Raw genomic sequence first — 18,432 nt, forward strand, 5'->3', positions numbered from 1 at the left:
TCTAATTTTCATTTTGTCTATTAAAAACTATTTTCATATATATATATATAAGATTTGTAATCAGCAAGTAATCATATGAATGTAATCTTAAAGTAATCTAAAAGTAATCATGATTACACATGTTTTTTGCAGTGTAATCGATTACATTATGATTACTTGTAATCAGAAATGGCATGATTACTGATTACATAGGATTACACTGCAAAATATAATAGATTACAGCTGATTATGATTACTGATTACGAATACCCCATGCCTGGTAAAATTGAGGAAGAATTTAGTCCAATATCTTGATGACATCTGTTTTCATGTCAAATAAGCTACTTATTAACATAAATGATATTTTATTCCCACTGAGATGATAATCTAACAATATCTTTAGGATAAGGATGAAAATAACTTCAGTCACTATATGAACTTCAAAAAATGAGCTATAGACCCATACCACATAACATAGTAAGCAATATTCTTTCATATAGATGTAAGCTACGTTTTCTTTTTGAAATGACTTACTAATTGCAATGAATAATTTGATAATTCTACTCAAATACTCTTGATATAAATTTAAACTGAGGACATGTAAATTTGAATTAATGAATAAATCTTTTACTATATTATATTATATACAGCTGTAGATGAAATAGTGAAACAGACAGATACCACGATAGATAGTGTAACATCATTGGTTCAGCTTTTATCTGATTACAAAAGGTATGGCTGGATGTTTGGTTTTATTATTTATAACTGTCATTAGCTGAAGGTAGAAGGAATGGCATTTTTTCACCTCGTCTTCAACAACAAAAAAATTGTCTTCATTTTGATGCCCACCAAAAATTAATTTATGGTCTTCAGAGGAAACTTACAACTAAAAATCAGAAAACAGCAAGCTTAAAAAACAATGAAACCAGAAATGACATGCCACTTAAAGAAGGTGTTCAAAATTAATGTGGTGTCTATACTGTATGTAAAAAGCTTCTGTTGAATTTACATTGGTTAACATGTCGGAGTTTAGTATGACTTCCATTATCACTGAACTAGTAAACATATTTTTAAGGGGCCAGCTGAAGGACGCCTCCAAATGAAAATTTGAGAATGCTTTTCAAACTGTTTACACTATATTGCTATACATTTATTTTGACAGAGCTGCTGTTTACCAGTCACTTATACAAGATCAAATTTTAAGATTTGGAAATAGTCCTGATGTATGTAAATTAAAAGGAATCCAATTAGAACTATTTCTACAGACAAATAACAAAGATGGAGCTAAACAATTTGTAGAAAATTGCATAACAGGTTTGCATCCATACTTTACTCCTTACATATTCTGCCTACATTTATCATTGAATATTCTGGTGTTTTTTTTCAAGATATGATACTTGTTCCAAATGGGCACCATGGCTAAAAATAGAACATGGGGAAAGGGGGGGGGGGGGTTAAAAATGCAGTTTTTGGCTTATATCTCTGAAAGTAAAGCATTTAGAGTAAATCTGACATGGGGTAAATAAGTTTAAAAAATTGAGATGTATTTACGTGGAAATTTTCAGACAACCCAGTGTTGGGTTGCTGCCCCTGAATTGGTAATTTTTAGGAAATTTGGTAGTATTGGGTTATTATCTTTAATATTATATTACAGCTTTTACATTAATGCTAGCAAGACAAATCTTTGTTTGGCTTGCTTGCTTTGTTTGTATCAATGTTTGCTCAAGCATGGTAAATAAGATAGGCGGGGCTTCAGCTTGTATACATCATACTTAAATTTTATTGGACGTTATGTTGCAGGTTAAGGACACTAAATTTTAAAACATCACATGATACATATTCTCACATGTTTCCTTACCTGTAAATACACAATACAGACAGGATTCTACTTCGTCTAAATTATCTTCCTATTACACCAGTTCATTTTCACAATCGTAGAAACGGAAGACAATTTTTTTTCAGAGATCCAACTTAAAGACTGTCGTCAAGCACTTTTAGTAAAATAGCTATTCGAACACACCTACTCTGATTTTGTGATCAATTTGATAGGTATTTCACTTGACCCTATATTTCATCTTTTAGTACTGTGATTTTTTTAATGTTATAAAGTCAACCTGTAGCTTTGCTATATAAAATGATAGCGAGATGATGCATCAAATACTCTTGTTTTGTACATTTTCAAGACAAAATATTCATCTCAAACACACCCTAACATAAAAAAGGTGCACTCGATTTTCTCTTTTCGATACAATTGTTTCCCATTTTGGAATATTTTCTTGAGTTGCATAATCGAAGGACAGACATGGAAATAACTGACTGAACGAATAGATTGATATGTTATAAAAACAATATTAGGTCAATTAATGTTGAAGGCCAGTTTCTCAGCCTCATACAAGAAAAAAGTTTATATTTTTCTTTCATTGACAAATTATTGTATTTTTACAGGTGAGAAAACATGTGAGAATATTTGTCATGTGATGTTTTAAAATTAAGTGTCCTTAACCTCAGACATAACGTCCAATACAATCTAAGTATGATGTATACAAGCTGAAGCCCCGCCTATCTTAATTACCATGCTTGAGCAAACACTGACACAAACAAAGCAAGCAAGCCAAACAAAGATTTGTCTTGCTAGCATTAATGTAAAAGCTGTAATAATTATAGATAGAGATAAATTGTAAACAGCAATAATGTTCAGCAAAGTAAGATGTACAAACAAGTCAACCATGGCCAAAATTATCAATTGACCCCTTAATGAATTTTTTAAATTTTTAACAATTTTTTGTATTTTTTTTTTATCTTTACCAAAATCTTGTCCTCTGAAATTACTGAGACAAATTCAACCAAACTTTGTCACAATCATCATCAGGAAATTTAGTTTAAAAATGTATCGGATGACCCCACCTCCCAACCAACATGGCTGACATGGCTAGAAATAGAACATTGGGTAAAAATGCAGTTTTTATGCCCCCACCTACGATAGAAGGGGCGCATTATGTTTTCTAGTCTGTGCATCCGTTCATTCTTCCGTTTGTCTGTCTGTCCCGCTTCAGGTGAAAGTTTTTTGTCAAGGTAGTTTTTTATGAAGTTGAATTCCAATCAACTTGAAACATAGTACACATGTTCACTATAATATGATCTTTCTAATTTTTATGCCGAATTGGAGTTTTGAACCCGAACTGAACTTAGAAAATGATAGTGCAAGTGGGGCATCTGTGTACTATGGACACATTCTTGTTGGCTTATATCTTTGAAACGAAAGCAAAAGGATAATGGTTGCATTATTTCATGCATCAATTGTAAACAAAAATATCAGGTGAGCCACACTGGCTCTTTGGAGCCTCTAGTTCCCGTTTATGATACTGGTTCCAAAAGAATCTTGAAGATTTTGTTTCTTTATCTCAACATCTTATTTAGCTCCTCTTTTATTTATTGGAATAATGATATAACATACAATAACTTAATTAGTTATAAAGTGTGCTAGTGACTTAATACGATATATTTGGGGTCAGTAAATTTTATATAGGGATTCCAATGAACCCCATATATATAGTATTAGGTCACTAGCACACTATGTAACGAATTTATCTTACCGACTATCTTAGCATGTAGTATTTAGACTAATGGCCTATCAAAGTGATCAAGTCTTCAATACCTTTAGTATTAAGAACCTACTTGTTGGTCTATACAAAAACAAATGCCTACAATAACAACTTGTTTGCTTTAAATGTGTTTTATGAATTTATTTTAATGGTTCATCATCAATTTCTACGTCTTTTTTTTTCCCTTAACATTGTGGTTTTTTTTTTATAAAAGGATGTAACACTACTACTAACCATGTATTTAAATAAGCCCCGCCTACTAACCCAATATGGAACACTACTAACCTAATATGAAATATACACAGTCTCCTTTTAACCAATCGTATTCCTAGATATTTATAGGAGGTAAATTTTAGATAAACAATAATTTTCACTTTTTAAGTTGTTGTGTAAAATTTATTATTCTTGTTTAAAGTTACTGTCTTTGTAAGAAAGAAAAAGTGAAAACTAGAAGACATATTTTTTCATGGCTAAAACAAACTGATAAATTTTGAAGTTGTGTATGAAGAAATAATTATTTTGTATTCATTCTAGGGCACAATACAGGAAATCCTTTGGACAAGGAGGTGCTGAAACGATTTCATATCTTATTATGGGAACAAGCAGCTGAGGCCTTTGAGGTCAGATTGAAATAGTAAAATAATTTTGTAATTGAATCATTAGTTAAAGTCATATGAAACGAGTGACTGGTGAAAAATAATGTTTATCCAATTCTTGAACCAATGCATGTATGTATCATAAACTTTGTCTTCTTTGCACGATTTTATATTTGTTTACACTAACATTTCATATAATCGTCTTTTTTTCTTTCTCTCTGCCTGTTATTGTGTGAAAATATCACAGCCACTTAGTTGTCGTGTTTTAAAGCTGTAGTTTCCAATTGTCAACTTAAAGTAAAGAACCAACAAAGAAACATTGATATTGAGCATGTGTATAGCATGTACAATCAGATAATAGTTTATTTAAATGACAGATCCATGTGTATATCGATCACCAATTTTTACTACAAGGGTCACACTTAAGTCACATGCATACCGAAAATGTGTTGGCGAATTTCTTCTTGGAAGCAAGCAATTAAAAAAAGGTAGACTTTTTTTAAATGTTGACAAAGTAAAGAATTTTTTTCAGAAAAAAGTTGATGTTCATAAGTTTTATAATCCATTTAGTTATAAAAAAACATATGCATCATTATTTTTTTTAATTTGAGGTTTCATATGGGTTAAAGGTTTATTTAAAATTTTTCTGTTTTAATGGTTTGAAGTCCATGAGAATACCTTAGTCTATCATTTTCCATGAAAGAGATAGCATTCAAGAAGTCAACAAAATTACTACTTTTCAAATGGTAAAACTTCAGAGTAACATAAAAGTTACATAACAATGAAATAGATGAAATTTTGATGAAAATATTATTGAAAACTTAATAGATTCCTGACTGTGGGAGTTATAATTTCTTTTTCTGTGATATCTTATCTGCCAAAATTATACAGCAAAGTGTAAACAGTTCTATTATAGTTAACGCATTTAATAGCAAATGGGACATGTATTTAAGGTGGTACCCAACACTTTCACTAAAATTAATTTGGCTCGTTTAATTTTCATAAAATTTGAACAATGTACAAAAAATGTATTTACTTTGACCCTCTAACAAAAATATAAAAAATTTGAAAATTTTGAACCAACCTTTTTTGTCAGAAAAAAATTACACTGGTTATATAGCAGTTTGATAAACACCAATTTTGATCATTGAGAAGCTTAACATTCCCTTTACAACACAACGTAATTAAAACGTTTAGCTGACTTTACAGAGTTATCTCCCTGTAGTGTTAGGGACCACCTTAAAATATAATTAATATGCCTAATCATTAAGATAAAATTACACAATACCTTGTCGTGTTTAATTGAACAGATGAAAAATATTTATGCTTGAAATAGTTTGACTAATTATTATTAAAAATAGAGATTTTAAATCTCTGTTTAAAATCTGTTGCATTTGGCTGGTTTTGCTACGTACATTAATATTCATGCATTTTCTTTTTTCTTTGCAGGAAAAAGACTTTAAATCTGCACTAGAGTGGTACAATTATTCTTTAAGTCTGTATGATACTTCACAAATTGGTGACAAAAACCTGGCTAAGCTACACAGAAATAGAGCTAATTGTTACATGTATCTTCAACTCAATGAGAAGGTTGGTATAATGGGAAACAAATGTTGTTACTAAAGTTGAAGCAAATTTTAAAACCATTTTAATGTTGAATGGTTTAGAAAAATTATCCGACATTGGTTAAAGTGAAAAAATGGAAAATGTTTTAAAACCCTATAGGATAACATTCATTTACAAGCTTTGTCAAAGATTCTTATTTACAACTATAATTATGGGAATCAAAATTGACAGGTTTTGTACCCTCATTACCATGCTTTAATCTTAATTATCTGTCAGACTGATAAGGAGAATGCCAGGGGTTGGGGTAAAGGATTTTTGATTTGTGGGTTCACCACACAAAAGTTAAACTATTTTTTCCTTTACAATACAAATAATAAAGATAATCCTCCACCATGGTAAATATAATTTTTCTGAGTTCTAACCCCCCTTTGTATTTTTTTTCCTGAAACAACCCTTCCTTTACCGAAAAACAAGCCCTGTGGCAAACATTTGCCGCAAACTTGCTGCAACCATTTTACCATGCAAATGAAGTTTGCGGCAAGCTTGCTGCAAACATAATTATGCAAATTATATTTGCCGCAAGCTTGCAGCAATTGTTTGTTGCAAACTTGCAGAAACTACACATATTACTAATGTCATGTGTGAAGACACATTCAATTCATCTCTTTCAAAAATTACACAGCAACATTTTTAAAAAGTCAGTTCCTGTCTTTATACAAACTGTCATTGGAAGAATTCTTGCAAACTCGTGAGATTTAAGGAAATGCATACATGCATTTGAGTTTTGAAAAAGGGGCAGGAGTCATTCTCAAATGACATAATATACCTGTTTAAAAAATGAACAAGGTAAAATCTCAAATGTGTAATGAGACTATAAAGCTAGGTAATAATTTCTTTACAGAATTTAACTTAATCTTAATAAACATGATCATGATGGTGCAGTTCATCAGTTACAAACTCAAACTTAAAATGGTTTAAGTTTTTCAATAACAGATACATGTATATATAGTTGCTTACTTAATTATGTATGATGATAACATTACTTACGTATTTCATTAAAACATGGGAGTTCTATGAATCATTTGTACTTACAAAATTACATACTGATTATCCCATATTATTGAACCAAAATGCCTCCTTGATCTCTTATATATGTGAAATGCATTTCCAAACACAACCAACATGACCTAGCCACAATTTTAAATAGTTAGCATCCAGGAAGTGCCAACTAGGCATGCCCAGTCAATATTGTGAATTCTTGCAATGTTCTGGCAAACATATAGAATGGTCAAAGTTTTCTGCAATCTTGCGGCAAACATATAGAATGGTCAAAGTTTTCTGCAGTCTTGCCGCAAACATTCTTTACTATTTTAAACTTTCTGGCAATCTTACTGCATACATTGATGTTTCTGCAAACTTGCTGCAAGCTTGCAGCATTGTTTGTCGGAAGTTTGCATCTAGTGGCAAACATCTGCAAACACTTTTTTTTGTGTTCCTGCAAACTTTTTGTTTGCCGCAAGCTTGCAGCAAGTCTGCTGCAAGTTTGCGGCAAACAATTCAGTTTCATAAGGGTTATACATTTTAAATCCTGATATATATTATGTGTGGTTCTAATATTGATCTGGAGAAAATTTGTTTTCTACAATCTACTAGGAAAATGCCTCAAGTTGTAAGACCTAAGGATATCTTTTTTGCCATTTTTCCTAGGCTATGTGAATGACCTTGGATTAAGACATTACCATGTCCTAACTCCTCTACTCAGAGAAAATCCCACATCATTTAAGTAGCTTGAATTGTAAATTTAATGCACAAAAAGATGAAAGTATTTTATAAGATGATATATTTATATACTGTACAGGCATTAGATGCACTGAGTGAAGCAGAGAAACATGACCCTGGATCAATACACACACAGTTTAGTTTGTACAAGTTGGCATTAGCAGAATCTGATGTAGAAAATGGTTTGTATTGGGATAAGAGTTAGCATGATTATCAATGGTGTATAAACATAAGGAGATGTGGTATGCTTGCTAATAAGACAACTAACTATCCACCAGAGACCAAATGATATAGGAGTTGGTTAAAATGTCTCTTCGTATGAGTTAAAAAGAATAAAAGATAGCTGCAATGCAAACTGCAAACTACTATAGTAAGAAATCATAAATCCTTATAGTGCTAGCATGTATATTTTGTATTACTGACCTGTTTCTGGTTATCTTCTACTAACAAAAGGAGATGTAAGGTAAACCTCTATGAGACAGCATACAAAACACTTGATTTTTATGTGCATTATGTTTTCTGGTCTATGCGTCTGTTTGCTCGTCCATCCGTCCGTTCTTTTGTCCGTCTGTCCAGTCCAGGTAGTTTTTGATGAAGTTGAAGTCCAATCAACTTGAAACTTAGTACACATGTTTTCTATGATATCATCTTTCTTATTTTAATGCCAAATTAGAGATTTTACCCCATTTTCATGGTCCACTGAACACAGAAAGTGATAGTGCGGATGGGACATTGGTGTACTATGGACACATTCTTGTTTGTGTTATTGGACAAAGAATTATTCATTGCACTCCTGTTGTCTCAACAAATAAACCTCACAAAATTGTTTCACTGTTTGAAAATGATGATTATTCTCTTCATATATATGAGAAAATACAGAGCATTCCCATCCGACGTAAGTGTTTAAACCGGAAAATTTTGTTGCTAAATGAAGCAGTCAACAATTAATTCCTCATATGTTTCTAAGAAGACAAAATCAGAAAAAATCTTTTGATTCATTCATGTTATGTGAAAGTGAAATGGATAAAAGTTATGGGTTTAAAAAACTTGATTAGTAGGCTGTAGCAATGTTCATGGAGAAAATTAAAACACGTTAATTTTCAAGCATGTATTTTTTTTAGAACTGTTAATTTAAAGGTGTCATTGCTTTTAAGGGCTGTTTCAAATACTTTTCAAGTGGGGAAATAAGACCAACTAAAATTAATAAATATGGGTGGTTGCAAACTATTCACAATTTTGTAAGAACTGCATGTAAATTGACCACTTTTATTTTATGGTTGGTGGTCTTAAAGAAAAGCCCCCCGTATGCTTAATTCTGAAACAGCCCTATTAAGATTCTGGTTTAATACCAGAAAGAATAGAACTATTGCACCATTTTTTCAAGTCTTATGTATAATTGGGAAATATTTCAGTTTTATCAAATCATGTTGACATAATGATTTTCTTTTTAAGCAAGACAAGCCTTACATAAGATGTGTGAAATAGCAGTACAAAACAGTTCAGAAGATACAGATGTACACAGTCTTATTTGTCTGGCAGCACACATGGCTTTTGAGGTTTTTGTCAGAATATCCCTTATAAGCTATACACTAAGAAAATACTTAATCCAGGATATGCATGTTTATCGCTATTTTAAGAAATTTTCCTTTGATCTTGCTTACTGATAATTTCCTTTCTCAGCGGAGTGGAGTGATATGATAATTATCGCTAGAGACTAAGGGGGCACGTTGCGTTGCTAATGAAATTGACATGAAATTGATATAGGTAAAACAGCAATAAACAGATTATCATTGGTCATCTCAACTTGATTGCTTTTCTCACTTTCGAAGTCCCAGCTCAAGCGAGAAAATCAATCTCCTTGAGATGATCAACGATAATCTATAAGTATCTGTATTACTCCTGTGTACATACCTGGAATTTTTTTTAATTCAAGTTTGGACTAATTGTCTAAAGAATAACTGATAACAATCTGCCTTGAGAAGTATGAAACTAACTAATTAACAAATTCTGAATATTCTAATCAAATGCCAAATACTTAACTTCTGGAAAAGACTTTTTTTGACAAAATTTTCATGTTTTTATGCCCCACCTAGAGGCATTTTGTTTTTCAGTCTGTGGATCCGTTTGTTTGTCAGTTTGTCTGTCAGTTTTGCTTCAGGTTAAGTTTTTGGTCAAGGTATTTTTGATGAAGTAAAAGTTCAATCAACTTGAAACTTAGTACACATGTTCCCTATGATATAATCTTTCTATTTTTGAAGCCAAATTAGAGTTATAACCCCAAATTCACAGTCCACTAAACATATAAAATGATAGTGCAAGTGGGGCATAGTTGTACTAGACAAATTCAAATTCCTTGCAGCAACATCACCAGTCCACTGCATCTGCAGCATTAGAATGTTTGGCTAACACAAGTCCAGATCATTTACAAGTTTTAACAGCCCTGAGGTGTTTGATTAGAATAAAACTAGGAGAAACAGAAGAAAAATGGTAAGTGAAATGGAACAAAGAAATGCCTGTCTTGTAGAACATACTGTACACTCATTATAATTTGCAAGATAGTAATTATACCAATTTTCATGTAAGCAGGTGAATCACACATTTGAATATTCAACGAATTTAAAAAAAAATTGTAGGCTTGTAGTCAGACTTTTTCAAAACTACGAAATAAAATATCTTTAAAAGTGCAAGTTTTCCTAAATCAACAAAATATTAATATCCACCAAAAAATAAAAGAATCAGTACAGTAGGAACAATCAGAAGACATAATGGTCAGCAAAAGGCTAGAGTTCTCTACCACTAAATATAAAGGATCAGTGTTAAATATTAACATTTCCATTTTCGTGCATACACTTGTTCACTTGACCACAAATTTAAGTGTAAAATTCATTAAAATATGTATTCACAAACAAGATTTTCTTCTGACCACAAAAAATTGTAATACTGAGAATAATTAAAATGACAGTCTGTATTTAAAAGTAGATTATAAATGTAAGTTTTAGAAGCAAAAGATAAATGATTAAATTCAATCCATTATAGAGCACAAACAAGGCACTATTAGAAAACTGACAAATTATTCAACTAAATGTCAAATCTTTCAAATAAGTGTCAGGAGTATTCAAAGTGAGATATATGATTGTGGATTGTGCAAGCAGCTGCATAGAACTTTTTAATTTTTGCATGATTAGTTTTATGTAAAAAGTAAATATTTGTGATTTTTTATTGACAATAATTTCTTAATTTTATTTTACTGTTACAAATTCAATTTAGTTGAATAGTTTCTGTTCTATTTTTATGGCCTACCTTGGGACTTTTAGATTTTTAGGCTGTGCATTCAATAATTTGTACCCCCTCAGGTAAAAGTTTTTGATAAAGTCAAAGTCAAATCAACTTGAAACTTGGTACACATGTTATGTATGATATGATCTTTCTAATTATATTAATGCCAAATAAGAGGTTTGATCCCATTTTCACAGTAAACTGAACGTAGAAAATGATAATGCGAGTGGGGCATCCATGTACTATGGACACATTCTTGTTTCAGTGTTGATATTGAAAATATAACTACTCATATAAGGACAGGTAGTAGATTATATATGCATGGGATTCTTGTTGATTTGTTTATATTTAGTTGATTGCCTGAAAAATGTTTTATATTGTCATTGTTGAGAATTAGAAGTTCTTTTCGTGTTTTTGTTGTTTTTTAAATTTTATTTGAAGTTTAAAATAAAAATATTTGGGCGGAAGGCTGAAGTTTTTTGTTTTTTTTTTGTTTGGGCTAGAGGATGTATTTTTTCATACTTAACATTTTGATATTGCAAAAAATAAATAATATTTTTAAATTAAGAGAAGGCAGAGTTTGTGAACTAGTAGATAAACCAAGAAGAATAAATCTTTGTTGTGATAACAGTTACATTGTAAAGTTATAAACTTAGTTTCTGGTGCCTAGATTATCCACTTTTGAAAAACATGCTATGTCATGTCCACTGCAACCAATATCTAGTATTATATTGTATCAGTAGAAAAACTTACAATGGTGAAATTTGAGTGACGCATGTCTCTTAAAATCTTCAATATTTTTTTGTCATTTAATGTTGTAGGTTACAACAAGCTGTTACAGCTGATAAATGATAGAAAAGATTTAACAGAGCAACTTAACAATGAAGCTAACTGGTTCATGAAGATCTGTAAGTATATTTATTTACTATTTGAAGAAGGCTGTACGGTGACCTATAGTTATTAATTTCTGTGTCATTTGGTCTCTTATGGAGAATGTCTCATAGGCAATCATACCACATCTTCTTTTTTTTATATATACTTAAGCAATAGGAAAAAGTGGTTGCAAAAACTTATAGACCGTGCACTCAATGTTTGGTACATTCTTTATAGGATCTGTTCCATATAAACATACATGGGACCCGGGGAAGGCTCTTTAAATCTCCACTATATGTGTAAATGTCAAGTAAAGTGATATATGTATTAAACTGAAATTCTTTATTTGAGTCTGGGTGCCATTTTAAAAGGTTTCTTCCCTGTGTACTGTTTATGTTGGAATGGAACAGTCCTAATGATTTTTATTGATTATATGTTTTCAAGAAAGATTCTGGTAATTACATGTATAAAACATGAAGTAACCAGCAAAACAAAAGATTGATGTATTTTCCAACTGCTACACATTTAGGAAGATGATAATTATCCATGTGACCTTTTAGATTACAAATGATGTTGTCTGTGTAGTGTTTTCATCATGTGAGCATTCTATACTTTGTGATGTGTTTTCACAACAATTGCTCTTCAACCTTCTGTTTACAAAACACTTATATATTTTTACACTTGAAATTATAAGGTTATTGGTCTGTGCAAAGTCCGGAATGTTAGTAATTAACATACAAAAATGAATATGTAAAAACATATGTTGTTAGTGCAAACCCATAGGACAATAATTAATAATAAATTTACATAGTAAAAAATATTTATTTCAGCATGGAACATGGCGTTGCAAAGTGAGGAAAAGCCACATTGTATGAGGGATTTATTCACTCTGTGTTGCCAGGTGAGATTATTTTTCTGATATCAGTTCAGGTAAAAAAAAAGTCTGTTATTATTGTCAAGATTCTAATATTGAGCTAAAAACTACATTATTCTCCTCTACATCTTAAATGATGTATGCCCTGTGAAAACTATCAAGAATCATTAAAAAATTTTGAAAGAATGGATAAAAAGAGGTATATGTACATGAAATACAACCCCCAGAAAATAGGATAATTAACTAAAGAGACAGTTTTCAAATTTCACTGACTTTTTCATGGTACAAAAAATGTGTTTGATAACACCCATCACTGTGAATTTAAAATGGTCTCTCTGTGTCTAGTATATATTTTATGGAGAGTCCATATTGGTATATAATTTCAGTAAGGTAGTTTAAAGGGGAGATAATAGAAAATTTGTTTCGAATGTAAATTGTGGGGGTTGAGATGTAACTTTCTTGAGCATACTTATCAGTATCTTAAGTATTTTTTAGCTGTCAGCATTGAGTGGCGAGGACAGAAATCAGATGACCAGACAGAAAACCTGTAGATTAATGGCAGCTGCTGCAAGTTTACAAGTGGCAAGAAAATGTCTAAATGAACAAGAACAGGTATTTACATAGTATGGGATACACTAATGAAAATAGAAGTAACATTATTTTACTTTTAGCAATTTTAGGAAAATGAGCAAATTCGTATTGAAATCTGTTAATAAAAGGGTCTTGTTTAAACTGTTTAGCATTGATTCCCAGGTCAAAAATTGGTTTATAAAAATTGTAAAAAACAGACTTGTGGTATAAAATTTAATTTGTGTTTAAATTCAAAGAGCTTTAAATAAGTCAACATGACCAAAATCATTTGTTGTCTAAGTATTTTTTCCCTTGAAGGAAGATTTTTACCCTCATCAAGTTTTTATTGAGATCAACAAAAAATTATGCATGACAGAAATTATAAGTGGACTCCCTATAAGAGTTATTGCTGTTGGATGACAATTTATACACATTAGTTGTAAATATTTGCGTCGACAAAGGTACAATTATTTTTTTTACATTTTATTTATAATTCATATAAGGTAAAGATGTTAATGTGTGTTATACATTTCCTTTCAAAAACTTTAAAGGAAAATAATCATGCTTAGATGAAATTTTAAATGACTTAAATCTATTTCAGAGAAATGCCCTTGAAGATGCATTATATCATGTTGAAGAATGTAAAAGGCTTTGTAACCAGCTTGAGATGAATATGTTATCTGCAGCAGGTAGGTGAATTGTACTGAATTTAACTATTTAACTTAAAACAATGCAGAGATGATAGTCACAGAAGAAAACAACTTCATTTCAAAACATAAATGACCAATATATAGATAAGAAGATGTGGTATGATTGCCAATGAGACAACTCTCCAATTGAGACCACATGATGAAGAAATCAGCATCTATAGATCAATATTTGTCCTTTCATAATGAGCAAAAACCATACCACATATTGAGTTATAAAAGGCCTTGAAATGGCATTAAATGTCTTTTTTGTTGAGCCTGCAACTTTTGTTGCAGAAAGCTCGACATAGGGATAGTGATCCGGCAGCGGCGGCGTTAGCTAACTTCTTAAAAGCTTTATATTTTAGAAGGTGGAAGTCCTGGATGCTTCATACTTTATATATAGATGCCTCATGTTACGAAGTTTTCGTCAGTCACATGTCAAATGTCCTTGACCTCATTTTCATGGTTCAGTGACCACGTGAAAAAAAAGTTCAGATTTTTGTAATGTTGAATTCTCTCTTATTATAAGTAATAGGATAACTATATTTGATATGTGCGTACCTTACAAGGTCCTCATGTCTATCAGACAGTTTTCACTTGACCTCGACCTCATTTCATGGATCAGTGAACAAGGTTAAGTTTTGGTGGTCAAGTCCATATCTCAGATACTATATGCAATAGGGCTAGTATATTCGGTGTATGGAAGGACTGTAAGGTGTACATGTCCAACTGGCAGGTGTCATCTGACCTTGACCTCATTTTCATGGTTCAGTGGTTATAGTTAAATTTTTGTGTTTTGGTCTGGGTTTTTTTCATACTATATACAATAGGTCTACTGTATTTGTTGTATGGAATGATTGTAAGGTGTACATGTCTAGCGGGCAGATGTCATGTGACCTTGACCTCATTTTCATGGTTCAGTGGTTATAGTTAAATTTTTGTGTTTTGGTCTGTTTTTATACGCCCGTCGTCTTTTAGACGGGGCGTATTATGGTATACCGTTGTCCGTCCGTCCGTCCGTCCGTCCGTCCGTCCGTCTGTCCGTCCGTCCGTCTGTCCGTCCGTCGTCCACACTTCGGACAATAACTCAAAAACACTTTCACCAATTTCCATGAAACTTAAGTGAATTGTTTATATCTATTGACGTAAGCTCCCTTTCGTTTTTTTTTAATTTCAGATTTTAAGTTTTGGATTTATGGGGCTTTATTCATTAAAAAGGGGGGATTTTCAACACTTCGGACAATAACTCAAAAAGGCTTTCACCAATGTCCATGAAACTTTGGTGAATTGTTTATATCTATTGATGTAAGCTCCCTTTCAATTTTTTTAAATTTCAGATTTTAAGTTTTGGATTTATGGGGCTTTATTCATAAAAAAAGGGGGATTTTCAACACTTCGGACAATAACTCAAAAAGGCTTTCACCAATGTCCATGAAACTTTGGTGAATTGTTTATATCTATTGATGTAAGCTCCCTTTCAATTTTTATAAATTTCAGATTTAAAGTTTTGGATTTATGGGGCTTTATTCATTAAAAAGGGGGGATTTTCAACACTTCGGACAATAACTCAAAAAGGCTTTCACCAATGTCCATGAAACTTTGGTGAATTGTTTATATCTATTGATGTAAGCTCCCTTTCAATTTTTTTAAATTTCAGATTTTAAGTTTTGGATTTATGGGGCTTTATTCATAAAAAAAAGGGGGATTTTCAACACTTCAGACAATAACTCAAAAAGGCTTTCACCAATGTCCATGAAACTTTGGTGAATTGTTTATATCTATTGATGTAAGCTCCCTTTCAATTTTTATAAATTTCAGATTTAAAGTTTTGGATTTATGGGGCTTTATTCATAAAAAAAGGGGGATTTTCAACACTTCGGACAATAACTCAAAAAGGCTTTCACCAATGTCCATGAAACTTTGGTGAATTGTTTATATCTATTGATGTAAGCTCCCTTTCAATTTTTATAAATTTCAGATTTTAAGTTTTGGATTTATGGGGCTTTATTCATAAAAAAAGGGGGATTTTCAACACTTCGGACAATAACTCAAAAAGGCTTTCACCAATGTCCATGAAACTTTGGTGAATTGTTTATGTCTATTGATGTAAGCTCCCTTTCAATTTTTATAAATTTTAGATTTTACGTTTTCTTAAGTAATGAATTTTTATACTTAAAAAAGGGGGATTTTATGAAACTTTGGTGAATATATTAATGTAACATCCCTTTTGATTTGTATATATATTTATAGTTGATCATATAAATTCATTTAAAGCATAAAAGACAAGTTAAAAGAGCAACGGGCGTATCATGCGCTAAAGCGCAGCCCTTTATTTTCATACTATATGCAATAGGTCTACTATATTTGTTGTATGGAATGATTGTAAGGTGTACATGTCTAGCGGGCAGATGTCATGCGACCTTGGCCTCATTTTCATGGTTCAGTGGTCAAAGTTAAGTTTTTTGAGTTTTGGTCTTTTTATCTAATACTATATGCCATAGGTCAACTATATTTGGTGTATGGAAATATTTTATGATCTTTATGTCAGTAGCGCAGGTTTCTTTTGACCATGACCTCATTTTCACAGTTCATTGCACAGTGTTAAGTTTTTGTGTTTTGGTCTATTTTTCTTAAACTATAAGTAATAGGTCAACTATATATGTTGTATAGAAGCATTGTTCGCTGTACATGTCTGCCTGGCATGGTTCATCTGACCTTGACCTCATTTTCAAGGTTCATTGGTCTTTGTTAAGTTATCTTGGTTAATGTTAAGTTTATGAGACAGTTGTAATAAAGCTTTATACTTAGGACTATCAACATAATATCAATGATTAGTATAGAAGGCGAGACATTTCAGCGTGTGCACTCTTGTTTTTTAAAGTAGAAAAAACTGTAAAACTCCAGCAGTGTGGAATTTGTCTTGTCAATAATAAGAATGGCTATGTTATACATATCAGTTCAGGTAGTCAAGAGTTTATTTCTTGACCAGTTTAAATGGGAGACTTTGAAATTGAAAGTTGCTGCTCTTCTGCTAGGTTTTATTGGAGTTAATGAGATGGTTAAAGAAATAATTTGGTTTTCAGTATCTTGCAAAATGCTTTTATTGCCTCATATTTTTTTTCAGAAAGTAAAACAAAAGACACAACAGAGATTTTACTGTTGCTGTATGAGTTTGAAGCTAGAGTAAAGTTGAAGGATCAGCATGTTGAAGAGATTTTAGAAACAGCACTGAAACTTCCTAATCCAGATCCTAAAACATTTGAAACCATTGCAGGTTTGTAAAAAACTGTTGTTTTTGTTGGTAAATATTCCACAATATAAGAATGTCTATTAGATTTAAGTGGATATGTATGCTTTGGAAAACTTGATACATTGCAGTCACTTACTATTTTTAGCTCACCTGTCCCGAAGGGACAAGTGAGCTTATGCCATCACTTGGCGTCCGTCGTCGTCCGTCGAATGTCGTCGAATGTCGTCGTCTGTCGTCTGTCTTCGTAAACTATTTCAAGAATCTTCTCCTCTGAAACTACTGGGCCAAATACTTTCAAACTTTAACTGAATGTTCCTTAGGGTATCTAATTTATAAATTGTATCCGAAGTTTTGATCTATCAACAAACATGGTTGCCATTGCTAAAAATAGAACATAGGGGTCAAATGCAGTTTTTAGCTTATAACTCAAAAACCAAAGCATTTAGAGCAAATCTGACATGGGGTATTATTGTTTATCAGGTCAAGATCTATCTGCCCTGAAATTTTCAGATGAATCAGACAACCCGTTGTTGGGTTGCTGCCCCTGAATTGGTAATTTTAAGGAAATTTTGCTGTTTTTGGTTATTATCTTGAATATTATTATAGATAGAGATAAACTGTAAACAGGAATAATGTTCAGCAAAGTAAGATTTACAAATAAGTCAACATGACGGAAATGGTCAGTTGACCCCTTTAGGAGTTATTGCCCTTTATAGTCAATTTTTAACCATTTTTCGTAAATCTTAGTAATCTTTTACAAAAATCTTCTCCTCTGAAACTACTGGGCCAAATACTTCCAAACTTTAACTGAATGTTCCTTAGGGTATCTAGTTTGTAAATTGTATCCGAAGTTATGATCTATCAACAAACATGGTCGCCATTGCTAAAAATAGAACATAGGGGTCAAATGCAGTTTTTGGCTTATAACTCAAAAACCAAAGCATTTAGAGCAAATCTGACATGGGTAATATTGTTTATCAGGTCAAGATCTATCTGACCTGAAATTTTCAGATGAATCAGACAACCTGTTGTTGGGTTGCTGCCCCTGAATTGGTAATTTTAAGGAAATTTTGCTGTTTTTGGTTATTATCTTGAATATTATTATAGATAGATATAAACTGTAAACAGGAATAATGTTCAGCAAAGTAAGATTTACAAATAAGTCAACATGACGGAAATGGTCAGTTGACCCCTTTAGGAGTTATTGCCCTTTATAGTCAATTTTTAACCATTTTTCGTAAATCTTAGTAATCTTTTACAAAAATCTTCTCCTCTGAAACTACTGGGCCAAATACTTCCAAACTTTAACTGAATGTTCCTTAGGGTATCTAGTTTGTAAATTGTATCCGAAGTTGTGATCTATCAATAAACATGGTCG

General features: G+C 31.8%; 1 protein-coding gene across 1 annotated transcript in view; it reads left to right on the forward strand.

The window, feature by feature from the left end:
• LOC143047250 (testis-expressed protein 11-like) overlaps positions 1-18,432 on the forward strand; it is a 58,001-nt gene that overhangs the window by 25,747 nt on the left and 13,822 nt on the right. Inside the window, exons 12-24 of the mRNA XM_076220265.1 lie at positions 630-711; positions 1,142-1,293; positions 4,116-4,201; positions 5,627-5,767; positions 7,602-7,704; positions 8,975-9,078; positions 9,882-10,009; positions 11,064-11,101; positions 11,620-11,706; positions 12,502-12,572; positions 13,041-13,157; positions 13,717-13,804; positions 16,929-17,078. Of these exons, the coding sequence (XP_076076380.1) occupies positions 630-711; positions 1,142-1,293; positions 4,116-4,201; positions 5,627-5,767; positions 7,602-7,704; positions 8,975-9,078; positions 9,882-10,009; positions 11,064-11,101; positions 11,620-11,706; positions 12,502-12,572; positions 13,041-13,157; positions 13,717-13,804; positions 16,929-17,078 (1,347 nt within the window). The remainder of the gene's footprint in view (positions 1-629; positions 712-1,141; positions 1,294-4,115; positions 4,202-5,626; positions 5,768-7,601; positions 7,705-8,974; positions 9,079-9,881; positions 10,010-11,063; positions 11,102-11,619; positions 11,707-12,501; positions 12,573-13,040; positions 13,158-13,716; positions 13,805-16,928; positions 17,079-18,432) is intronic.

Source organism: Mytilus galloprovincialis, chromosome 10, assembly GCF_965363235.1.
Source record: "Mytilus galloprovincialis chromosome 10, xbMytGall1.hap1.1, whole genome shotgun sequence".
Lineage (NCBI taxonomy): Eukaryota > Metazoa > Mollusca > Bivalvia > Mytilida > Mytilidae > Mytilus > Mytilus galloprovincialis.